The sequence below is a fragment of the Sparus aurata genome, chromosome 9, assembly GCF_900880675.1.
Source record: "Sparus aurata chromosome 9, fSpaAur1.1, whole genome shotgun sequence".
Lineage (NCBI taxonomy): Eukaryota > Metazoa > Chordata > Actinopteri > Spariformes > Sparidae > Sparus > Sparus aurata.
The window spans coordinates 4,841,205-4,868,330 of record NC_044195.1 but is presented as its reverse complement, the minus strand read 5'-3'; the positions used below and the strand labels follow the sequence as shown (position 1 = coordinate 4,868,330).

The 27,126-nt window shown below is 41.1% G+C and overlaps 1 protein-coding gene and 1 long non-coding RNA gene across 6 annotated transcripts in view; both read right to left on the bottom strand.

The window, feature by feature from the left end:
* Positions 1 to 4,532: 4,532 nt before the first annotated feature.
* On the bottom strand, positions 4,533 to 7,895 carry LOC115587698 (uncharacterized). Its single transcript, XR_003985138.1, has 3 exons — positions 7,690 to 7,895; positions 5,335 to 5,635; positions 4,533 to 4,876 (listed from the first exon to the last, which is right to left on the bottom strand). It is a non-coding gene; the product is annotated as an uncharacterized LOC115587698 (long non-coding RNA).
* Positions 7,896 to 12,651: 4,756 nt separating this feature from the next.
* The window catches only part of akap11 (A kinase (PRKA) anchor protein 11), a 29,345-nt gene continuing 14,870 nt past the window's right edge, over positions 12,652 to 27,126 (bottom strand). For 3 of the 5 annotated variants that reach the window (XM_030427500.1, XM_030427502.1, XM_030427499.1), the window contains 4 exons: positions 21,705 to 21,791; positions 19,401 to 19,447; positions 18,571 to 18,770; positions 12,652 to 15,513 (listed from right to left, as the gene is read on the bottom strand). In XM_030427500.1, the coding sequence (XP_030283360.1) occupies positions 15,328 to 15,513; positions 18,571 to 18,770; positions 19,401 to 19,447; positions 21,705 to 21,791 (520 nt within the window). In that variant the 3' untranslated portion in view covers positions 12,652 to 15,327. The remainder of the gene's footprint in view (positions 15,514 to 18,570; positions 18,771 to 19,400; positions 19,448 to 21,704; positions 21,792 to 27,126) is intronic. The other 2 variants (XM_030427501.1, XM_030427503.1) reach the window with 2 other exon arrangements.

Here is a 27,126-nt window from a genome sequence, read left to right as displayed (position 1 = left end):
AAAGTCGTCATTCTATAAACAATAGGGACCTCGCAGGTTGAGACCTGCTCTGGCCCTAATTAAAGCTGCAAGCAGCGATGAACGGGCCCTCGCAGTCCACACTCGTCGGGGCATGCTGCTGTCGGGGCATGCCGCGTACCCGGCCCCATTGCCTGATTATTGTGTACGCATCTCTTAACTGTCTGTGTTTCGGACAGTGCAGGAAGGGGTTAAATGTCATTTCCTGTGTCAAACATGTAGCGCTGTGACTGTGTCTGTATATCGGCCTATGTGTACAATCAAGCATGTGAAGTTTGGTCCAGATAGGAATGAGGAAGTTGGTCCTTTATGATTTGGTGGCCTGCTCCTGCTGTTAATAAGTAATGTACGCTGAAGTCAGAAGAAATCTCTGCAATCTACATAAAAACAAAATGGACTACTGGTGAAAAATCCCTCAAATTAATTTGTGGTCAGTTGTGTTTTGATTATTGATTGGCGGTGATACTGTTGGAGGGTGTGCTCACCTTTTAGTTGCATGTCATCTTGCAGTGTATGATATGGAGGAAAAAACCTATAAATGTCATGTAAATAGGATGTAAAATGTTTGTCTGAATTCCTGTGTCAAGTTGGTGGCACTATCAATATGACACAGTATTGATGCATGGAGGTATTCACGGTGACATCATACACATGTGTGATGAATTTGGTGTACATGCAAATTGTATGTTGAAGTTATAAGGACTTGATGCTTTATGGCGAAGCATGAAAATGGAGCGTACCATGACACCCACCATGTTTGACGCAGGCGAAAGCTTTTGATAGCTTTTCATGTTCAAGGTTTGAGGATGATACTGAATGAATTGGAAGTATAATAATAATAATAATAATAATGATAGATTTAATTTATATAGCGTCTTTCAGGGTACCCAAGGACACTTAACAAAGTGGAACAAACATATATGAAAACAAACAAAACAAAGAATAAATGGAGCGCCTGTCAGTCAGTACGGAGGGAACAGCCGCACAGTTGTCAATACCGCCGTCTGCACCGCAGGGAACAGCACCCTCCATCTAAATGTGAACTTGCGTCTGGAGGCTCCGTGCACACAGCGGGGGGCGACGCAGGAGACCCAGCGATCCAGTCCCAGCGACAGAGACCGGGGCAAATCGACAGCAGAAGTCCAGGAGCTCCCGTGCTGAACACCCGCAGACGGCAGACCCCACCAGCAACGGTGGAGCAGCGACCATCCAACATCGCTGCGAGCCGGGAGAGACCACAGCAGCAGAGGAGAGCGACAACGGAGCCAGGTGGTGAATAACCCCAAGGTTGTGGTGGAGGGAGGACCAGCGGAGCAGCGATGAAGGCCACAGAACATCGAGTACGTCTGCTTATAAGTTAGCATTGTTATGCTAACAGCTGATCAGTGAGGCTAACAGCTGATCAGCAGAGAAAGTGAGTCCATGGAGCCAATTTTTCAGGTGTGCAGGCTTCGAAGGTAGTAGCACAGCCTCAGAGCTTGTAAAGACAACTTGGCTTTTTTCTTTTAACAGAAAAAAAGCCGTTTTGTCTCAGATCGAGACGCAGCAATATTCACGCCAGCGTCCTCTCGCATCCGGGTTGCCATGGAGATTTATTTAAAAGTATGTGGTGTTCAATCTGTAGGAGGAGTTCGTTAAAGTACAAGGCATGGAAATGGATCAAAATGGGGGTGAAATGAGAACTTTAAATCAAAATGGCCGACTTCCTGTTGGAGTGAGAGTTTGGTACCCCCAATGTTTTTTGTGTGTCTGGTCATGATACATATGCATACCGAATGTCATTAATGTTTGTGCGTGTAGCAGGGATGGAAATTCGCACCAGCCACCCGCCAAATGCGGGTGAATTTGCATGCTGGCTGGTGGATTCAATCAGTTTAGCAGCCACTGTGGTGGGTTCATTCCGATCAGTGGTCCAGAGTCCTGCACGGGTCTTATTTTGCAAACCCGCACCCGCGCGTACCCATCGTACTTAAAACCGCATCCGAACCGTTTCCCGACAGTAGCACAAATTACATTCCGCACCCGAGCCGACCCGCTATAAATTGATACCGACGCCCGACCCGCACCCGAAGCAAAATTAGACTGACGCAATTTTTAAAAATGAAAGTAAGCCAGCGTGGGGATTGGGAGTTCTCGGAGTGCGCAAGCACGCATGAATGAGCTCATATGAAATATACCGTATTGACCCTAATATAGGACGACCCTGATTATAAGACGACCCCTCTTTTCAAGATTAATCTTCAGAAAAAGAATCTGATAACCAAAATTCGTTTCTCAATAACAAATTCACATACCCTCCTGTCAGTCTCTTGGAAGCGGCCGCTTAGAGGACCACGATAAGCTTTTCTCTTACTGTTAGCGTTTTCAGACAGTCTTTTTGGACCCGCCATCTTCGGACGTTACGCTCCATAACCCCATATTTCTTGGCTGGCTGACAGTTGTTTGGCGCCTCCGCTGCATTGATTACCATTATCTTAAAATTAGCATCATAGCTCCGCCTCAGATGTCTGTTAACTTGCCACACTTGATCCACTTTGCTCCGAAATATCACCGCGTCTCTCCATTTTTTATCCCACTTCTTCTCCGCTGTGATTGACAGATAACCCCAGCCACAGTGTAAGTGACGTCTCTAATAAGCTGGCGCCCTCTGCTGTTGTGGTCGTGTAGCAACCCAGACAACTATCAGCATGTGTCAACGGTTAGATCCCTGTTATAAGACGACCCCACTTTTTCACATAATTTTCATCGAAAAAAAACCTTGTCCTATATTCGGGTCAATACAGTACATGCTTATCATTTTGAAATGCAGGCATATTTTTGTAGATGTGTCGCTAATGATTTTTTTTTTTTGCACCTGACGCCATGAAAATAACAATCGCAAAACCCGACCCGCACTCTCTAGGCGTCCCACCCGATCCGGACCCGTGTCCGACACAGGACATTATTTTTCACCCGTTTCATCCAAATTGTGCAGGTCACTGTGACCCGTGCAGGACTCTGCACGGGTCACAGTCTACAGATTACCTCCGCTCTCCTTGCACAGTTACAACACACGGGCTTGTGGCATTTCAAGTGTCCAACGTTTGGTTCTGTTTGAAGCTCTTTCGAACCGGCACTGCCTCTGTCTCCGTGTCTCCGTGTCTGCTGCTGCTGCCGTGGTTGCTTCCGCTGCTGCCCACCTTGTGCCGACTGCCGCGGCCGCTTTTTCCTCCATGTATTCTGCCCTCAGCTCCTCTGCCAGCTGCTGCAGGACTTTCCTCCGGGCTCTCCTGCTGCTGGTGCTCCTTGAATAAGATGCGGGCATTGATCCCAGCCAGGTCGAGGATATTATAGAAGACCGCCACTGGCCATCTTCCGTACCGCCTTTGACGGAGTACGGCCTCGCCATCTGGTCCAGGACGTCCACGCCATACTCTGTGTTGTTGTACATCACAAACTCTGGTTTTGCCTTCGCCCCACTAAAGGTGCCCACACCTGTGTGCACGGTGCTCAGGATGCAGACATTCTTCCTCGGCTTTCCCAGGTTCACAGTCAGAGTCGCATCACTTTAGCACCGAACAGCTCCGCTCGCTGTTTCACGGAGGAGGGAACTCACGTTTTTGTTTGCCCATGGTGCCAACCAGGCAATATAATACAACTATATAATAATTAACTTACAAGTTAATTCGCAAAGAAGCACAAACAATGTAACAATGAAACTATGTGTGGTCAATATGACCGCTTATGGCCGAAATAGGTAAAACATATCATATTGTCTTTGTCTTTTGTGTAATTTATATAAAAACTATTCTAAATTAAAATACAGACAAAGTTATTGCACATATTTGAAAATGGCCAAAAAACCATTTTGGCCGTTCTACTGCTAGCAAGCCCTCACTTGAACTCTTCACTGCTACTAATCAGAGGTGGCAAAAGTACTCACATTTGGTACTTAAGTAGAAGTATAGATGCTTGTGTAAAAAAATACTGTAGTAAAAGTAGAAGTACTGATTCAGCTCCTTTACTCAAGTAAAAGTAAGAAAGTACAGGCTCTGAAATGTACTTAAGTACAAAGGTAAAAAGTAAAAATTAATTTTTTGCCGTCAATAATACACAATACCTCTTTCGATAACTCAACAAAACGAAAAGTTTGTTGCACACAAAATAGGAACATTTTTTTTTTTTATTTACAACCTGTTAAAGAACATAAATCACTGGACACAGTCTGTTTGCTGCAAGTTAAATTTCAGACAGAATAATCAAGACTGAATTGACCAGAGGTCCTGCATTAGCACCTAGATAATTTAGCTTTTAACAGCTTTGGTACTCTCCACTATACACTTAACATATTACTTTTAACATAATTTGTATCTTTTAACACTTTATATAGAAAAACTAGCCAAGTTTTGACAGGCTTACTTAACGCTAATGTGCAAATCAGTTTTCCATTTCAGCAACAGAACTTAAAACATTATGATCAACATGGAAACTAGTTTAATCACGTTGTTTTTCTTTGTGAGATATTCACTCATCTCTACAGGAATCCCAAATTTTTTTATTTAGCCTCAGCAGAAGCTGGTTCTCAAAGTTCTTTGAATCAAGGCATGTACTTTTGAGTCGGAAAATAAGTCCTGCAGTGCTAAAAAGCCTCTCGCAGGCAGCTGAGGTAGGTAGAGGTGTGTTGAGCTTCAGTGACAAGTTGCAGACTGCTGGGAAGGATTTCAGGACATCCATGGTATCATCCGGGCAGGCCAGGTAGGACTCTAGCTTGGTTTCCTACAGTTTATGCTGCTTGGTTGGGCCTTCATCCGAGGTCGACTTCCTCCTCAAGGTAGGTGCAGTGAGGTTTTTGTATCTCTCCAAGTGACTCACGTGCTTTCTGTAGGAGTGACAATACACACAAATAAGACACAGACGTACACAAAGATAAGAGAAAAGTGGTTCACCTGACAGAACTGTTAGATAAATGTCTTTGTGCAGAGTTGATGTAGATGATTAACAACTACTTGCACACAGGGGACGTTAGCCTTCAGACCCTTCGGCTTTTAAAAGCCTTTTCTGACAGAAAATGTATTTATTTTAACCCCAATCACCATTCAACCTCTAAATCTACCCAAGAGGGGCTTTCTGGCATAGAGCCCTGAAGAGTAACGTCTCACAACAGTGGCAAAACGGCAATTAATTGAGGATTATTGAGTTGTTGTTTTTTTCAATCGAGCGCTAGCTAGTGTTAGCTCTATACTATCAAAACAATGTGTTGTCATAGAATTGCTAACATTGTAAACTGGCCTACAAGAAATGCTAAATGAGCTAATGATAACTGAAAATACGCCTTACCTGTATGTGTTTATTCAGATTTGACGGAGAGTTCTTGAACGCCAGAAGCTCGTGGTTTTTAGGTTGGCACAGGACACAACGCATTCGCCATGAGCTGACAACCTCACACAGTTTTCTTAAATAAGGTCAAGGGTGGGGAAGGTCTTGCTTCTCCGACTATGATGCGTCGTCATTCCCTGGTTCACTTTCTTCCTCCATGTAACATAACCTGTAACTCACGGCTATTCTGTCTGCGGTTGACTTTCCCTCTCTACGTAGACATGTTGTGTCGTCATCCGCGGAGGTTGAAAAAGTAACGAGCCTGTTTTGACAATGTAAGGAGTAGGAAGTACAAAAAAATGCTTTTAAATGTAGGGAGTAAAAGTAAAAAGTCGTCAGAAAAATTAATACTCAAGTAAAGTACAGATACCTGAAAAATCTACTTAAGTACAGTAACGAAGTATTTTTACTTTGTTACTTGCCACCTCTGCTACTAATTATTACTCCGTGCTTCGATCAGCTGAGCTGGCTACTCTTTTGTCGGAGTTTACAAGAACGGAAGTAAATTAAAATGCGGTGTTACATCGTAATGGTTGAACATAGGGAATAATTAAGTACAGTAAATCCTATGGTTGCAAGTAGATATTGTTATATATTACTAACCTCCTAATCACCTAATGATGCAACTTCCACTTCCTTTGTGTGGGTCCAGTGCAGTTGAACATATGAAATAATTTGAAATTTGGAAATTCCTGTAAGTTGCAGGGAAATATTGATACAGATTTCTAACCATCTAACCTTCATTTTGAACCACTTTGTCTACTTAGACTTCATTTCCTGTTATTTCACGGCTTAGTAGATGACCCTTGAATTGTTTCACCCCTGTAATCATTCATTGGTATCACATAATTACTGAATAATCAACTCTGGTAACAAGTACCGATTGGGAAGTACTATGTGCATGCCATGTACAAGAAAAATATGTTTCTAGTCATTGTGCTGTACACATCAACGCTTAAATATAAAAGTGGCTGGTAAAAATGTTGAGTGGCTGGTAGATTTTGGAATTTACCAGCCACAGTGGCAAGTGGACAAAAAAGTTAATTTCCATCCCTGGCGTGTAGGAGGTGGGGCTTGGATTTTTAATAATCCAGGGGGCGCTATAGAGTCCCCTAGTAACACCTTTTGTCAGATATCCTCAGGAGGGCATTGGCAATAATTGTACTAAGTTTCATGTTAATCTGACCTACCGATGTGGAGATATAAAATACTTCAATTTAAAGAGTGCCACCTTGTGGTAATCAGCCAACATTTTGCACAGAGCCTCAGGGGCTCATGGGGAAGTAGTAACTTTAGTTTCAAGTCATTCGACCACACCAATGTGGAGATATGCAACACTTCCTGCTTAGAACAAAATCTGCAGGAAGTTGTTATTTAATAACTTGAGTATTTTTTGGAATATTAAAAGTGTTTTTGTCAGGAGTGTCCACAGATGCTGTGTGTAAAGTTTCATGCAAATCCGCAAATTTAGGGAAAAAAACGGTAGTCAGAAATGGGTGTGGCCTATATCAAGAGATTCAGCACAATTCAGTGAACGTGTGGATGTAAGTGTTTTGAGTGTGCGATAAAGTATGGGAGTCTTAAGGAAAAACGTAGTTTCCTCGATTATAGCACCACCTAGTGGTGTGAATTCATGATGACAATAAAATATAACATTTTTCGGCAGGTGTGACCTATAGTCCAAGTTAGGCGAGTTTATGGGGTATGTTCAGGCAGTGAAAAATGCGATCATTTGGGACAAAAAAGTCGTCACTACAAAAAAAACAGGGACCTTGCAGGTCGAGACCTGCTCCGGCCCTAATGAACACATTTGGTAACAGGTAGGTGGAGTCAATGAAGGGGTACTTAAGATTGGCAATCTGTCACAATAAAGGTTGTGAACCACTATTCTCAATGAAAGAAGAGGAAGAAATAAATATCTCATTTTGTAGCTTAGCATAAATAAATTCCTGAACTATAGTAAAACATATAAAATCCTGTACAAAGTGCAGATGGTGGAATTGCATAATGAAAAATTCTACACTCCCTCCTTTCATAAATCCAGTGGGAAAGTTGGATACTAAGAAAAAGATACTTGACCTGTTATGGGAAGGGATTTGAACGATTAGATTTTCCACTCCATCAACTTTTTGTCATTACAGTTCGATTGTGAGAGCTTTGGGCTACATGATTGCAGCCTCCGCCAAAAAACTATCTATCACAAGATCCTGGAGAAAATGAATATCGGCATTAGCTTTTATCTCAAAAACTGTGGAAGTGCCTCATTGCTCTGCATGCTACAGTACAGTAGGTCATTCAGCATGACCTCAGACCCACCTCAGTGGTTCAGCCCCTCGGCTCATTAACCGCTCACACCTATTAGTCCATGGTGATGAAAGAAAGGGCAGATGTATCAGAAAGAGAAGATAAAAAAACAGAACAAAGGACATTTTCATCAGGCCAGGCCACTTGTAGGGATGATGTAGCTGGTTTTCCCCTTTCCAACACAAAGCCCAGTACAGTATATCATGAATTCCATGGGCTTGACTCAAACATCCCCCCTCCTCTCCCCTCATCCAGTGGACTCTCCCAACAACCCGGCCGTTTGTTACTGTTGGGGGGGAAGTGATGTCAGTGACTCACGAATCGCTACAGCGGAGGGAGGCAGAGGGGGGATACGCCAGGCCGGGGCACAGCCTTTCTGATGTCAGAGAGAGAGAGAGAGAGGGGGGGGGGGGGAGAGAGTGTATGTGTGTAATCTTGTTTTTCAATATTTGTGGGGTCCCAAAAAAGTCCTCTCCCATTGTGGGGTCCAAAAGCTTTGTGTGGAAAATAATGCTGGATCATCATTAAGTTATAGGAGACTCGGGTTACGGTTAGGGTGAGCATTAGGGTAAGGTTCCTGGAAATTAATATGAATCTATGTAATGTCCCCACATTGTGATGAAAACAGGGAAGTGTGCGTTTGTGTTCATATGGTTCACAGCAGATTACTGAAAGCATCTGATTTCCTAGAAAACTGCTATTGTGTCTGGATTCCATCCTGGCTACTCACTCTGCTGTGGCCACCTTAAGCATCAACTGACGCACTCTAAGTGGTCTGCATCACTCGTCCATGGAAATCCTTTCATCATCCAGGACATTTAAAGATAACATATCTGCGCTAACCACTGCTGAGGAGAGGAAGAGAGTTTTACATGTCATGGTGGTAATCATGAAAACATTTTTTGAGGCAACTGGATAATATTCATGGCAGGATTAAGACATGAGTGATCAATGGAGAAAGCCTTGTGACTTTAATAATGGATTGAATGGGACCTTGGACTTTATAAGGTCCTACTTAGACAGCCACTACATTGGTCACTTTAAATATTTCTATCTTTGAAGGGTCAACAACTCTGTGGGGTCCAACAACTCTTTGGGGACTAACATGCTGGATCTCATAAATAGTTAGTCAGTTTCTCATATAATAGTTAGGGTTGGGTAAGGCTCCAGGAAATGCATATATGTCAATGTAATGTCCCCACAAGTGATGAAAACAAGGAAACGTGAGTGTGTGTGTGTTCGTGCGTGTGTGTGCGCGCGCGTGCATGCGTGTGTATGTGTGTGTGTGTGTGAGTTCGTACAGCTCACAGTAATCTGCCTGTCAGAGTAGATTTCTGAAAACATCTGATTTCCCTGTAAACTGCTATTGTGTCTGGGTTACATTTCTGTGGCTTCATCTCTGTGAAGATCTTCGATTACAGTTTCTGTGGTCATGTTTTAGTCTGAGCATGATGCTGGACCAGGTTTCATCCTGGCTACTCACTGTGCTGTGGCCACCTTAAGCATCAATTGACGCACTCTAAGTGGTCTGCGTCACTTTACCATGGAATTCACTTGGCCATGGAAATGTTTTCATTATCTTGGACATTTACAGATAATAAATCTACTGCAACCACTGCTGAGAAGAGGACGAGAGGGCTTTACATTTTATGATAGTAATGATGAATATATGTATATACATATATATAATACTTTTTTCCCACACTGTTTTCATATATTGATTATAGACCTTCTAGTTTACAATTCATAACAAAGAGAATCTTCAGTCAAAATTAATCAAAAAAGAGAAAAAAACAATAAATACATTAAATCATTTTCTGGATTTATCTGTGATTTATTAAAGAGAAAAGGAGAAAAAAGTGGGGGAACATATAGGACACTAACTAGAAAAACAATTGGATGTTATTCATGGCAGGATTGAGAAATAATTGTTCATTGGCGTGAGCTTTATCAGCCCTTCATGACATTGGTTATGGATTTAATGGGACCTTTAACTCTAAGGTACTACTTAGAAAGCAGTCAGTACATTGGTCAGGTTACTCGAGGTTGGCATAATATATAGGTAATTAAAAAAATTTCCATACAATAATATTTTTTATGCATTAATTAATCTAACAGACGACAGAAACTGTTTTAAATGTTAGACTCACATGGTTTTAACCTTAAAAACCACCTTGATGCTCTCTATTATTACAGTTAACATTCTTACAGTTTTTCTTTGCCTTATGTGAAATTGTTGAACGTTCTGTAGGGAGCCATTGAGTGGGCCTTGAGTTGGGATTGTTTTGTCAAACAAGAATTTTCAAAGTCAAGAATGAACTTTTATGCCATTGTCAACAAGACATCCTTAAACGACAGAAATCAGAATGAGTTTGTACATTGAAGGTGTGATCTGTAAGAAATAGACAGAATTTAAATGTAGCTCCAAATCTACACAGGGCAGTCTACTACACTGGAATTGCCAGTCTTTACTGTAGACCTGGGTCACTGTAATCTTTGGCTCTAGCGACTACCTGCCAGTAAACATGGCTATCTTGTAAGCATAGCTTCAGTAGATATATCTGCAACATAGTACAGAACAATTCGGATGAAGCACCATGCAAAACATGTAGCTTGCTCCTTGTTGATTTTAATGTAATTGTGACTAAAATACTGTCAATTTTATCCTGCGCTAGAATACTGATTGTTTTTTACAGTACATAGATGTCTTTGACATCACATCAAAACAGTTGTTTCCTCACATTCTCATTATGTTAGCTCTCAGATGATGTTAGCCTTCTCTTTGTATCTATATACCAATCAAAACAACAATCACGCGTCTTGGTTTGGATCCACATCATACAGTAATGGGACTTTCCCAATTTGTATTTATTCATTCTTTGTTGGGCCCTTCTTCGTGTGTTGTGCCTGGATGCAGACACACTGATAGTACTGATTCCGCCATGAAAATAATGTTTGACTTGTAATGAAAATATATGTTTGCCAAGTAGAATAATGAATTCTCTAAAAATACATGTCATGGACCCTAAAACTATGTAAGTGTAATCTTATAGGTGATATTAATTGTAGGGAGTATTTGGTTTATTTTGGTTGTGTGATTAAAACGGCTGTGAACTTTAGGATTTTTGAGCTCACGAACAAAGGTTACAAATTATTGGATGCTCATTGACTCATTATTGCACAAAGATTTATCATGTCGCTCAGGATCATTACTGTAAGCAGGGAATTCTAATCTCACCATTTCTCATCAGTAAGCCTCCCTTTCTTTCTCACCAGCAGTTGGCAGGGATTTTATCTCCACACACTCCCTCACATATCCCCTAATTTCAAGCCTGCTGGAAATGACTTCACTCAGTCCGGTCACCCACAAGCTGAGCCAACCATATCCTTGTATGGCATGGCCTGGGAGCCCTCTTATTGTCTGTCAGCAGGCTTCCCACTGCTCAAAAGATCAGAGATGTGCTTGTCAGACATTCCTCGCCTCCTGTATCACTATACAGCCTGCAATTAGGTATTCCCACCTTCCCTCCTCCTTCTCTCTTTCTTCTCTTCTCTACCTCCATGTCAAACAGACACCTCCATTCATTCACTGCACAGAAAGCTGAATGCTGACAGGTACTACCTATTGTAGCAAGCATTACCTAATTATATATTTGTGCGTGTGTGGTACGGTCTAATCACACAGCAACAATGGCTGTTTTGTGCAGCTGTATCCAGGCATAACCAAGAACTGTAGCACTGTTATTGAGACCAGCTTTAATATATACACACCCCTTCTGCTTGCTTTGGCATCTGCAGCACAAGCAATAGTAAGGAGGTGGATCAGCCATGCCTTGTAAAGTGACAGCCCTTTAATAGATTTGGACGAATCACTGTAGTTTTGTCAGGCTGTTATCACTGGGAAATGCACCCTAAATCCACAATCCCCATGCTCTTAGATTTACAAGCAGAAATGAGAGGCAGAAGTTTGCATCAAAGTGTCTTGGAGACAAATCCTCACAGTACTACACTGAAAGAAAGAAGACTGACTGATGTTCTGTCTTTGAGGGTTTTTAATTAATTAATTAAATATATATTAGAGGTAGAAAAAGCACTTGGATCCTTTATGTAAAGGAACAGTTAACCCAAAAATGAAATTTCAGTCATTATGTGATCCCCATGCTGTAAAGCTCTGGAAATGTGTTGTGGAATACTTCACTGACTTTCCATCAGCATGGGATTGACTGAATTTCCAATTTATGGTGAACTGTTCCTCTGAGTGAAAATAAGTCAAATTAAGTGTAAAAATACTTGAAGGTAGAGTCCTGCTTTCAAAATTCTATTAGAGTACATAAGTATCCATTATGCCCTTGTCATTATCATTGTCAATTATATCTATATTAAATTAGGATTATCATTGATGCTAAAGCATTATGTAAACAAAAAGTTTATGTGACAACTCTTTGACTATTACAATATCTATAAATGAACCATATATTATTTCAGATATTATGCACACTAAACCTGAACCTGAAAATAACTTGCAACTACAGCTGTCAAATAAATGTCACAAAGTAAAAAAGAACATTATTCCTTGTGGACTTGAAGTATACACTTCCAGAGTCCAAGGTGAGTCTTCAAATGGCTTGATCTGTCAAAACCTTTCAATTTACAAAATTAGAAATGTAGCAACCTCTTACATTTTAGACACTGGAATCAGGGACTTTACTTTTGGTTGGTTAAGTTATGACAGGTAATTACTGATAATTTTTTTTTTTTTGTCATTTTACTGATAAAGTAACCTGTTCTAAGCCTTTTAACACAGGTTACTGGATAGAAAATGCCAGTTGTTCAGCCTATTCAGGCTTTTTTTTCACTTAGCAAAACACTTTCCATGTTTGGAAATTGATTAACTTCATCTGTAATACCCTAGCTTGACAAAGTGAAACATTAACAATATACAAGGATGATTTTCATGAAATGAAGACAAAAAAATAAGAGCACATGAAAAAGCTTTATTGTCACACCAAGCTTTTACATAAACAAATTTAGAGTTTTTGACTTCAAGCTTAGAATGTGAAAACTATTTAGCAATGCCACTAGGGAGCACAAGTAGTGAACTCACTGTTATATAACTTACATAATTTATTAAATATCTTTATTTGGAAGGATTTTACAGGAAAGCAGGAAAAAGTACAGAAGTTAGTGGAGGTGAGGTACTCTCTTTTTTCAGTTTTCCTGCCTGTGTTCGGAGAGAGGCAGAAACACTGGGAACCACAGTAGCAAAACAGATTTACAGTATCTGCTTCTAAATAGAGTCTTTGCAGGTACACATTCAGCTTTCACAAACACAATATAGCGCTATAGGTCATGTGGGGTGCACAGGAATGTAAAGTAGATAAAGAAAACATGGACGAGGGTAGGGAAATGAGAAACCTAGGAAAATCCTACTTCAACAACTAAACATTCACACTGGGGGGGAATTTGTACACTGATGCTTCTTCATGTGTCAAGTCCATGACTCTTAATACATTCCTTTAATGTAAACCACGATGTATGAACTCTCTCTCTTCTCATTAATACTTTACTGTATTCTATTCTGCTATTTTTTTTCCAATGGTAGGTATAACTTGGTTTTATTTTCAAAAATTGTGAATTTGTGATATATTAATTTTTGCATGTAAACAAATTATACAGGACAAACACCTTTAAGATTATATGGGCATTTGGCAGCCTAGAGATTAAGCAGTAACAGACAAGGCATCTGCAGAGACCTATAGCATACTGTGAGGCAGTGTGGACACAGACAAATCACTGCAGCTCAATTAGTGGAGGCCAATACATCAAGAAGATTAATGTTGAGCTTTAAAAGTCAATGAAGATTAAGCCATGCAGGTGAACACCACCACCAACACTTAGTTTATCATATTAGATGCGAGGCTAGATGCAGGACTCACAAAGGAAGTCCTGATTAAATCTGAGGACCTTGCGCATTGTGTCATCCTAAGATCTCGTGATTTAAAAACACAAATAAATAGCAATGGCAAAATGTATCCCAATCATTTTACTTTGGGGTGGGCTGGGGTGCTTACTGTGCATGTACGCCAACTGACAGCAGAGCAGACCAGCCACGCTGGGAGTGAATTCACAGAAGTAGTCAGGGCTGGAAATGCCCAGTCTCTCCTGGGCCAAATAAAAAAAAGTGCATTTCAGCAAGTAGCTGGTAGTGCTGTGCATACTCATGGGGGCTGGTGAGTAACACGGGTGTGTGTTAGAAGGGTTAGTGCTGTGTGGAAGTTGTGGTATTCAGGATTCTTCATTCCACAAGGTGACTGTGGAGTGTGGGTGACAAGACGTGTGACTCCACGGTTGAGCAATGTTAGCTGTTAGTTTGTGGTTATGGAGGTGCAGGCCGGTGGGGTGTCTTTAATTACTACAAGATCCACTATCTGCGTCACTGGATCTTCCCCAAACTGGACATGAGCCACTGAGTAATTTACCAGGGAATCATTCACTGACTGCTGACAGGAGGGGAGCAGAGTCACCTTATACACTACATTTGGCAACATTAAGCCAATATCATGGCTTCTTTAATAGCTTTGAGCAGCATTTCATGTTTGATTAGACATACTCTACCTTCAAAAAATAGACTTTTCTTTATTTAATACCAACCACCCTAGTAAACATCATCCACTCTAAGTGTTTTACTAAGTTTGACCACAAAGTAGATAGAGGCTAGGCAAGCAGTGTTACAGTATTATAGTTAACATGAATATCAATACTGACAAAGAGGCAACTTCATCAAGCGCTATTTATTATTCTACTGCCAAATGAATGGCCCATTTGATCATCAATGCAAAATGACTAAAGATATGGGTTTTTAAACTTAAACAGTTGATCTGTTTATATGGCAGCATATTGGTCAAATGTAAGGAGTCTTTACATCAGCTTTTACCTCATTCAGTGCTTCAGAGAAAAACCTCACTGGATCGAAATTTGAATGACAAGCACAAGTCATTCTGAACAGATGAATACAACAATGGAATACTTTGGGGGAATAATAGTGTTGGATGTTGATGAGTGTCACTGTATCTTAGATTTCCTCCGATAATACGAGGGTGTGGTCTGTTGGGTGTATGTGTGTGTACAGTTTGTCTCTTAACATGTGGAAACACCACCACAGAGGTGAGCTGTGGGTGTGATGACATCATCCACCCAGCAGCTATGGGGATTCCCTAACAAAAAACACATTCTCTTTCTCTCAACTCATTGGTTTCTGTCTGGAACAGATGGGATGGGTCCCTCTCTCTTCCTCTTCTCTCCTTTTCTTTCTGTAGCTCAAGCACAACAGCAGTTAGGTGTGAGGGCTTCAATTCAGAAGTGTATGTGGGCGGGAAAGACAGGTCACTAAATCGAAACATGGCATATGCAGACCGTTAATAATAAACGGCAACAACAAAATAGAAGGTGGACAGACAAATAAAATACAACAGAGGTACTCTTGGTCACAGCGTGCAATGCAAACCACACACCGCCCACATTCATCAGAGTAAGTTAGATCAGCTGATTGGTATGGCGCCCTCTAGGGGCTGTGGAGTTTGCAAAGCCCCGTTTGGAATTCAGGAGAGGAGAGGAGAGAGAATAAAGAAGAAGAAAAAAAGAACAGCCACCCTAGGCATGCTCCAGAAGCCACTGGAAGAGGGGGATGTGGTGGAGTTCTCTGCCAGCCTGGAGCGGCTCCTCTCTGGCTGGTGACTGACTGTGTGTCTGACTCTCCTCACAGTAGCGCAGCAGTGTGTGCAGCAGCTCTCCAACTCTCCACTTCTTCTCCCGAAGTCTTTGGACCACCGCTGGAAGCTGAAAGGCCACACACTTATCATTCACCATCAATTACAATGCAGCTTTTTTTATTGGTGTTGAATGGGTCCCATTAAATTTTAAAGGGTTTCCAATCAGTTATAAAAGGTGCAGACATTTAACTTAAGAGAAATGTGTCAATTCAACAGGGAAGTCAAAGAATTTAATAATAACTAATGGTAATATGGTTCCCTCTTCGTCAGGGTTTTTTTTAAATGGGTTGTCCGTTAGATACATGAAATAAGGTCTCTGGTGAACAAAACCTTAAGAGATATTCACATTTTTTCACTACAACATAAAAGACATCAGTTAATATGCCACATGTGAATTTAAAGCTTTTACTGGTCTTAGAAAAAGCGGTTGCGAACAAGTGTCTAAATGAGACTAAAGAGGTTGTTGGGGAGATTAAATGTCATCAGACTGAGCACGGAGACTCATCTCCTCACTAGTCCGTCTTTACAGGCCCACTTTAGTTACAAACGATTTTAACTTTATAACTTGTAGATTTATCTATGTATAGTAAAGTGTGTAAAGTACTGTATAGTGCAGTAGGAAGCCTTTAGGTGGCGATGTTGAAGTCATGTGCCGTCAGTGCAGTTAATTTATAGTCTAACATCAGCTTTTTACTTTTGGCAATTTACTATTCAAAAATAATTGAAGTGGTGTACATCTGTGAAAATGTTCTTCTTGAGCAAAATATGTCAGTATCATAAACTTATGTTTGCCATCAAGCTTATTTTATGCAATAATCAAAAATCCCACTGAAAAATCCCATAGGCTTTTTCTTGAGGGAACCAGGGCGATGCCAAGTACATGACTGGTGCTTATACCCCGGGACGTACTTGGGGCAATTCCAGGTGTGCAGAAAGGTTCTAAATAGCTGGAAGTACTGCATAATTGTTATTAAACACATCCTCCTGTACCCCCGCCAGCCCCTCAATCCAAGCTTCAACCTCCTTCCCCCTGGATGCCAATACAGACAACCAAGACGCTTTGGGAGGACTTGTGTACCCTCATCTATAAGGGCTTTAAACAGCCTGTTTACACTGTAGCAGACTTGTGTTGTTCATTTGTGATGTTTTTGGTTTGTTTTTACGTTGTTCTGAATGTCCTTAATTTGTAATGATTGTGAAAGCAAATGTCCTATACAGATGAAATTAAAGAATTTATCTGAATCTAATTGGTCAGTGTGATAGTTAGGTTTATGGATTAATTGTTGATCTATATAGGGGAAAAAGGATGGAAAATATCACGCAGTTTAAATATACACTACTACACTAATTTAGACAATAACAAGGACGGCCCCAAATAACAAAAATTGACAATGTCAGTAGCGGGTGTTTCCACCATTTGCCGCAATGACAGCTTGACAGCGACGTCTCATGCTCCTCACTAGCCTCATGATGTTGTTCTGAGGCAATGCGTTCCACTCCTCCACAAGTGCTACACGTAGTTCTGCCAGGTCACGTGGAGGTGGGGTACGATCATCCAGTCTCTGCTTCAGCTGGTCCCAGACGTGCTCTATGGGGTTCAGGTCAGGGGACATTGCTGGCCATACCATATGAGGCACTCCGACTTCCTGAAGTCGAGCTGTGACAATTCTGGCACGATGTGGTGGAGCATTATCATCCATGAACAGAAAGTTAGGGGGGGGCTGGCGGAATTGGGGGATGATGATGGGTTCTATGATGTCTCTGAGGTAAGAACGTGCAGTGACTGAGCCATCTACAATAACCAAATCTGTTTTGCGCTGACTGGTGATGCATGCCCAGACTGGTGCACCTCCTCCACCAAAGGGAACCCTGGGGACCATGTTGACCTCGGCGTATCGCTCACCTCGCCTTCTCCAGCAACGCTGACGACCATCATTTCTGTGCAAGGTGAACCGACACTCATCAGTGAACAGGACGGTAGACCACTGCTGCATTGTCCAGGTCACATGGTCTTGTGCCCACTGCAAACGTTCACGGCGGTGTCTTGGTGTCAGTGGAGTCACCTGCAACGGTCGTCTGGCATTCAAGCCAAAGCGATGGAGTCCGTTTCGAATGGTTTGTCTGGAAACCTTAGTACCCCTCACATCTCGTAACTGGGCCTGCAGCTGTTTGGAAGTTGCATAATGATGTCTGAGTGCATAGGTCCTTAGGTACTGGTCACTCGTGGGGCTCCACTCCTGGGTCTGTCACGAACTCTGCCAGTAGTTCTGTGTCTTGATGCAAGTCTGCTGATGACACTTTGAGACACACCAAGTTCACGAGCAACATCTGACTGCCTGCCACCGACCCGAAGGCGCGCTATGGCCAGGTGGCGCTGCTCGTCCGTTAAGTGACGTCGTGTGTTCATGGCTGTTTGAATGATGAACTTGGAATGACTTACTAACAATACCAGCTTTTTATACCCACAGAATGTTGAAATTGATGCCACATTGAAAAGGGTTGTCTTTTAGTTTTTTGGTATTGGCCCCAATATGTAAGGCACACTGTACACAGTGAGACCATTACATGGAAAACACAAAATGAGGTGTGTCTATCACCCCAATACAATTGCCTCCCTATCCCAAAACTCTCTGAATTGAAACAAACACCGTATGTATGAAATCTACTGAGTCTCTCACAATATCCCTAACTTATTGTGAGTAGTGTAGTTTAAATAAACACACTCCGAACATGATGAGTGCTGTCTTTAAAAGGGTCAGGAGTTACCTGAGTTCATCTGACAGGGCTGGAAAGTATTAAACATTACCTAACAAGTTAAGAACAACTGCACTGTAATATATTATGCAACCTGTTTTACTTAATCATTATATTAGCTGGTGGTTTCCAGCCTTTTCTCTCCACAGCAAAGCTTAATGTAGCAGAAACCAGGATACAACTATACAAGACAACTAACCATAAAACCAACATCAACAACAATGATGGAAAGAATGGCTTCTTTCATGGAAGCAATCTGACTAGCTTAAGGAAAGTCTTCATGTTTACTAGTAAATACCAAAGTGGGAGCCTGTTTGCTGTTTGAGATGGAAGGTAATGAACATGTTCAGAATGGACTGAGGGCAATCACCTGCTGGAGCTCTCTATCAAGACTCAGCTGTATCTGAGGGATGTCTGCCATGGAGGCTGCCACCCACTGCAACATGCTCCTGAGCTGAGGATCCAGGGTCACGTGTGGAGGGCCACGTCCAAGCTCCCTGACATCAGAGTTTACTATAACCAGTGCAGACCTGAGAGCCTGCACCTGAGTCCTGTCCATACAGAGAGTCCCTGAAGCACAGGAAAAAGTGGTTCATTCAAGATTAATCAGACTTGCATATTTCTGTACTGCCCATTTTCCTGTTTTGTTTTTTGTTTTTTTCCACTGGGCCATTTCAAAAAACAGACAGATGTACCAAGTGATATATCTAACAGTCCTCTGCTCCCCCAGCACCGATCAGTGCAAGGTTCCCACGCTCCCTCAGCAGAACTAGCACCCTACGTGGGGGCTGCTCTGATTACACACACACACACACACACACACACACACACACACACACACACACACACAATGTCTGTGGAGGAAGTGGATGAATGAGCATTAGTGTGACTGAATATGGGGGTGGTAAAATCCCCGGCTACACACTCAGACAGGCAGACAGACATAGACATCCAGTATGAATCAAAACCAACTGTTCTGAATCTAAAGGAGTGGACAGAGCACGACCTTTAAATTAGGAGCCTGTCCTATCTCCATATCCCTCGTTTGTCAAAATGTGTGCCATGTTAAACTTGGATTGAGTTTTTTTTTTTTTCCAAAATCTGCATTTGTAGGAGGTCGTGTTCACAATAGCTGTTAGTGCATTACTATTTACTCCAGCCTACTCAAAAGGTGAAGTTACAGGCAACAAAAGTTCTTACCACTGGATTCCTCTTTGACCTCAGTCTCATGGTCCTCTGTGTTGTCACTGTTGGATGAGAAATACCACACAGGTTAATAAAAAGGGAGAGACGGCTGGGGAGATGTGGCTACATGCAAGGAGATCGGATCACAAAAAGCATGCTTAAGCTAACAGCTTTTTGTGTAAGCATAGCAGGATATCAGAAGTACTACTGATCAAAAGACATCATACATTGAGGGAAATGTGCTGCATATTTCCAGTCAGGCAGCGTTTTTCTCTATATTCCAGTAAATTTACTTTTCTGATTCAATATCTTTTGCCAGTTAAGATGAAGTGACTAAGAGTACACTTTGATCGGTGTGAAAGTTGATTTTTCCATTCTGAAAATCTGCTCAATATCCATTTTGTCAATTGTGCAAATATTTGCTGTGTGACGTGCCAACAGGTAAACAGTCATTTCTGCACTTTATAAGATTGTTAATCACAGTGTTGTTGACACAGCCCACGGCTACAGACACTCAGACTCTGTTCAATATGATGTAAGGATATCATTTTCATAGCAGGAGGAGGACATCTAAGGTGATTTCACATTCACTGTCTTTATGACTAGGAACATGAAGCAGCAAACTACGAGAGACGGGGCAGTACCAACAATAAAGTATGCATTTAAGGACAATATTTGAGCGATTTAAGTTTTATCACCTATGACCATCAATAACAGTGCTTGAAAAGTACCAACCCAGCAGTTTATTTGCTGTAGTTGGCAACAAGAAACATTTGGTAACACAACTTTTTTCTTTTCTTTAAATCAAAGTTTAATAAAGGCAAGTGATATCTAATTAAATACTGGAGCTCAGTCAAGCTAACCCATTTTCAACATAATGACATGCTCATCAGTGCCAAGTGATTTTACCTTGTGATGGCAGATTGGGTGATATGCATAGAAATCCTCTATAAGTGTACTGTATTTTATATTAATGTGTATTGTGATATGATTGTCTGAAAGATCAGCTAGCAAACTGTTAATGGATAGCATAACCAGGCAGAAATAGAATTAATTAAGTATTCATTTTGCATACTTTTTCCCATTGCCCCCTACTGTGTTGTACTTATTGTAGAGTGACACCAGGTTACAGCAGACTGCCAGTCTAGTCCTCTTTTTTATCAGTAGATTTCAGCAGACTTCACATGTGTTTTGTATATGTGGATTATCCTTTCATGAAGACAATTTTCATTTGTACAATCACACTGTATCTGTTGACAGTAGTGGGTTGAAACAAAAAGGGCCCTAATGGTATTCAGATGGACAAAGCTACAGCAGATTTGCTATGCTCTGGGAAGCCATTAGTTTCAGTTGGTTTAAGACCAGTATCAACATTACCATGCATAAACTTTCTTGAGAGGGTTATTTAAGTGAATATGTTGTCAGTAGTAAACTTTTTCAAGGCACTAACTGTCTTGTTGGTGCACTCAGTTGTCTGTGGGAAACTCTGACATTTGAGAAATGGTATTCAGCTGCCAAACAGATCTGAAAAAATGGACTTGGACCTAGACAACATGAAAGTTGCTAACTTACATCTTTTTGCATTTAAAAACACTGCTGTTCAGTGGCTCTCAAACTCAAATGATACAGGGGTGTCCTACAAGTGCACGTTGATTAACATGTCGATTGACTGTACTGCACTGGCATAAGCTGAAACAAGCAGCAGCATGGATGGAAGCAAAACACATTCACACACCTGAGAAAACAATAGTGTGTATAAATGACTAGCAGTATGGATTAAACTTGTCAAAGCTGCAGTATATGTTTTTTTAGGGATTGGTGCCCATGATAGAAAGAATTGTAAGACAAATATGTGAATCTATTAGTGTGTTGGAACCGTTTCAATTAATGCAAAGGCCCCCAAAATATAATAACACTACAACTTAGCTTCTTAAGCAACGAGACTACATGCAAGTAATGCAGAACCAACAGAACATTGCATGCTGACATTAGCACCAACAGCATCTGCCATGTCAAGCCCATTTATTCTTGGAGCACTGAGAACTTTAGTGTGGTCATGCAAGGGGGGTGGTATGAGACAGACTATAGATCAAAAATACCACTCTCCACTGTTTTAAATCATTTTCATATGATGAAGCAATTGCCTGGTTCCAATTTTGTGCTGAGATTTTCTACACTTCTGTTACATCCTACTTTGCTTGATTTCAGTTTCAGAGTAAATTCTATGACTTAATTATATCTTTGTATCTATTGTATGTGAACCCCCAGGTATTCCTGATATTTTTGAAGGTTAGCCATGCCAACCAGTTGCTGACTGACCTGTCAGAGGGAGAGAATGACAGGTGCTCCTCACATGCCTCCCCCTCCAGGCCCAGACTGCTCCAGCTACTGCTGTTCCCATTGCTGCTGAAGAAAGAAAGCAGGTAACGCACTGCTATAAAATCAGCCCTATCTGATAAGTTCGGGCTCAGAATACAGAAGTTTTAAAATCAGGATGAATCATGCAAATAAGGAGAATCATCACAGATGTTCTTTTCTCTAATCTCAAACATACACGCATGCTACAAATTTGAAAAATAATTGCACATCACACACTACCCAATATTATTAAGATTATCGTGCCAGAAGAGTGATGCACAACCTCATGTGATCCCTCTCACTTGAAACATCATAGGGAGGCAGTTTTAAAATATGGTGTAACTTGCTGCATTAACTTTAATATTTAATAACTAAAGCTGAAGAATTGAGTCAATGAAAAATTGGTTGGGAAGACGCAGTCAACATGGGCTGTCTATCTTCAGCGAGAAATTGAGGTGGATCGTTTTTTATGTTTCAATAGAACGTTAGCCTCAAGTGCTGTGGTTGTTTACCATTGCTTGGCAACACCGTCTGTTGCTCCAGGACGCCACGTTCTCGTTGGCTATTGTGGTTCCGATTGAAAAAACTGATGTAAGAAGTGTGCGAGGAGATAATCTGCTCTGAACATCGGTAGCGAGCAAGGTCCCAGACCAGATTTCTCCTTTGATCATAGGGAGGGGCGTGTCAGTATTAAACTGGCCTGAAACTCCTTTGGTCTGAGCCCATTTTGAGAGAGACATAATCACATAAGAGTGCAACAAAGATCAGAATATAATAAGCAGTTTCATCCCATATGCTATAATGACCATGTCTATCATGTAGCTTTAAAAAAAACAATACTCAAGGGTGATGACCATTACTGGTATTTGGAATAATCCTTTAAATGTCAGGTGAGGTTCAAAGCAGAGGAGGAATCTCCAAATGATAGATTTTTCCACCACATATCCAACTGAATCATCTGTAATGCTGATTTGTTGTTAAAGGCCTAAAATGTGAGATCATTACATTCCTGTCCTCATATTATCCTGTTAATCTTGTGGGTTCCTCCAGGACAACCAGCTGGCAACAGAAGCACAACAATATACACGCTCTGTAATTAGTCAATGATTAGCCTGCTGGCTGGAACCTGCATACTGTGGCGTGCAGCACTCTCAGTGAAGCTGAAGGGAGGAACATTTCTGATATCTAAAAATACCTCCTTTAATCTGCATTACCTCAGATACAGCTTTCTCCCTGTGGTTTCAGTGAATGACACATGGTGAGAGCTTTTTCATTTAGTCAATTATCACACTCAGTATCTCAATCAGCCCTTGAAGGTGAATTTTTCCTTCCGTTATTTCATCTGCTGAGCGGAAATGTTTGAAGCAGGCTTTTGAAGAGAGTCTAATGAATTACACATGGTGGACTTTAGTTCCTGTAGAAACACTGCCTGAAGTGAAGAGAGCACTCAGACACACCTTTAGAAAATATTATGATACATTAACTTGGCCCTGATGGCCAAAATAACTAGCTGCGAACACACTGTGTTCTTTCAGTGTCTTGGGAAAGAATCATGAATGTTGTCAGTTTTGCTTCCATAGAGATAAAAACTTTTGCCAGGAATGTCAACAGCATAACTCCTAGAGACTTGAGAGGTGTATGGGACCATGTCACTTAAGTGACTGATACTCATACTCACTCACTTGGTCCCACTCTCTCTCTCTTTTAAAATAGTAGCGATGCCCATCCAAGGGAATAAAGCAAATATTGTTTCGCTACTAATTGGTGGCAGAACTTCGCTGCATGGACAACTACAAAAAATCTCAAAAAAGGTACAATTTGACAGCCTTGGATCACAGGGGGAGTCACCGTGTGCAAAGGGGCTCAGCTCAAACAGACTGTGCCGCTCAGTGAAAGAAGCTCTCATCAGACTGGGACTGAACACGTCCTCTGAGACCGACATATGCGAGTTTGAAAACGGGGGAAACAATATACGAGATTTACAGGGGTTCAGATCAGGACTCTGACTAGTTTACTTTTTTAATTTTTAAATCAAAATTCATCTTAGAAATTGCCCCCTTAACAACATATCTGTTAGAGATCACATATAATGCACATACATATTGTACAATATACAGCATGACCAAAGTGACAACCTGCTTGTTTAGGTCCTGAGACCATGACTACACTGAAATACATTTTTCTTTCTACCAATGAAATATCAAATGGGGCAGCAATAGCTCAGTCCGTAGGGACTTGGCTTGGGGAATTGAAGGTCGCCGGTTCAAGTCCCACCTGGAGCAGAAAAGAATGATGTGGACTGGTAGTTGGAGAGTGGGGGTTCACATCCTGGGCATTCCCGAGGTGCCCTTGAGCAACCGGGGCATGTGTGGCTGCCCCTTCGCTCATCTCCTCTACACTGCATGTGTGTTTGTGTGTGCGCACCTGTGTGTAATGTGAGTGGAAAAAAGAATTTCCCAATTTGGGATTAAAATAGTATATAAAAAAAACAATGACAGCACTGTTCCGATCCTTACATGTGCCACTTTGTAAGTATACCACACCTGTAAGCAGTGTTCACATCATAATTTTGATATTCCCTTTCACTGATATGAATCCAAAATATTTTTTTTACATAAGAGATGTGAGTACATCGCTGTGCAAGTTCAGAGTGAGACTCTTGCATTACTTTTACAAAAGTTTCTTTCTATTGGATCCATGCTTGCGAAGGACACAGAAAGACTACTAGGAATATGTTTGATAACACTGACACAGTTCATAGTGCACCATTAAGCCATAAAGTTTGAAAGACATTTGGATGATTTTTTTAATCAAAAAAGAAGGAAAACTTGAATAAAGTGTGGTTGTTACGATACTGATGTGGACATTAGCGACAATGCAACCAATCATTATTCTCATTGCTGCCCTCAGTGCGGTTTCTAAATGACATTTGTCTACCAGTTTTTCCCATGCCATAAAGTAACAAAAATGTGTTCTTTCATGAAGTATATCAGACATACTTGATAAAACAACAGGGAACCACAAGATCCGTCTCTTTTACAGAAATAAATCTTATTAATTTAAAATGGAAAATGAATGAGTGCATGAAACAAATGTTACGAACTGTAAGACTGCATCATATCACATTGAATTGCACAGAATTTTTAATACTGTTTATAGTACTTATAGTACTGATTTGTATTTGTAAAAATGTCTCATCCCTGAAACATATCGGCGCCCCTGTATCTAGAGGCATATCGGATTCTTATAAAAGGACAGATGCACACCCTAACCCAGTACCCTATATGTTACCTTCAAAAATATTAATGGTACAACCATGCAAACAAATATTTCACAGAAACCATGATTAGTTTGTTCACATCTGAATTAAAGACAGGGGGTAATGTGGCTAAGACAGTCACATGTGCCACCTGTTGTTGCTATCAAACCTGGATCCTGTGTGATGACTGCAACAGCAGATGTCATCATATCACAATAAAATATTGCTACATACTCTCTGGGTGGGAGGAAAAACTTACCTGGTTCACAGCAGGGGTTTCAAAAACTCCTACCTCTGGTAGAAAGAATTTTATCTTAACATTAGGAGTACTCCTAAATCGGACTAAAAGTTTTTATGTAGGAGTCGTTTCTTATAAGTAATTCACAAAGCCGCTGAGACCTACTTTTAGTTATGAAAATATTGAACTCCTAAACTAGAAGTAACTCTCTGTTGCTATGGATGATGTCATTTTATAAGGACGCACTTAGAAGCGGTGACAACGGTGATTGGTTGTTGAGTGACAGGGCAGCCCATTGAAAAGTCATTTAGGCTACGCAATGCATGAAGTGAAAATAAGGAAGTTGCCTACAAGCCCATGACAAAGCCTATGAATAGATACTGGATAAAGAAATGTATTTATGAGGAGAATTCCCCCCCCCCCCAAAAAAATAATAATAATAAAATAATACAAATTAGAAGATTGCGATGAAAAACGTGAATTGCTCGAAAAGCTGCGTCAAACCACTCTCTATTAAAATTCAGGAATCGTGTGTTGATCCGAGCCACTTCGCAACAATGTCCAGTATATTGTAACGTGCGTCAAAGACAATTTGTGTATTGATGGAATGCAACTTTTTCTGATTGACAAAAGCCCTATTCACACGGGACTAGTATAACGTGGGGACCTCCAGTAATTTGTAATAATTGCGGAGGTCGTCTGTGATCTTAATCCCGTGTGAATCTGCCGTGTCCGAAATTTGTAAAGTAAAAATTCTACCACAAATTACCTACCATATTTTGCCAAACACAGAGTTCATGTGATAATATTAGTCCCGTGCGAATCGGCATCTCTGTGATTTGGGGTCGTTTTTTGTTCTTCTTAAGGTTTTTTGTGTTTTCCACGCCTTTTTATGCCTTTTTCCCTGTCGAGAATTATGGAGGCTGCGTTGGGAATTATAAATGAACGTTTTGACAGCATTTTGGGTGCAAATTCAGGAGGCTCATCAGAAGAGTGAAATCTCGAAAGATGATTAGATGGATTACATGCATGGCAGCATGTGGTAAGGAACATTTTTCCATCTTTCAACAGGCTCACCAGTTATTATATTAAAAATATCCATATCTAACCATTGTGCTGCTCCAGCAAGGGCTCCGGTGCGATTGACCCGGGGGATAAAGTCAGTAAATTATGGAATTAGATTTGTGCCAAACGAAACAAACAAAACTTCTTAAATGTCAAACAAAAACAGGAATTTCAGAGAACATAAAACTCATTTCAAAAATAAAACTTAGAACTTGCAATGAAATAATTTGTCAAATAGTGGAAATATTGGTCTTTTACTCTTCTAATAATGCATTATTTTGTTTACGGTTCCCTCTGCTGGTCTCTCTCCGCTCAGACTTTTGCGCTGACTCTCCGCTTTGCGGTCTCTCTGCAGCTCTGTCTCATTTGCGCTCCCTGACTTTTTGTTTGCAGTTTTGGCCCAAACCTCTCAGGTAGGCGGGCCTTTTCAGCAGAGCATCCCCATTGGCTAGTTAGATTTTGACTGCCCACCCGCAGGAAATCTCTCAAATTCCTGTTTTTGTTTGACATTTAAGAAGTTTTGTTTGTTTCTTTTGGCACAAATCTAATTCCATAGTAAATTCGAGTTAAAACACAGACTTCGCTTGTCCTGTGCGAATGCGCCGCACGAAACACAGACGTGGTAGGGTAATTTCTAAATCACTTGAGGTCCCCAGGTAATACTAGTCCCGCGCGAAGAGCTGCATTTTCCCCGTAGCCAAACACCAGAGTGTTGCCAAACATTTGAACTCTGGCGTTATTGGATTGTTTCAGTTGATTGGGAACGTCAACCTGTCACTCAACAACTTCAGTCCCTTCGCGGTCCATCCGACATCGTTTTA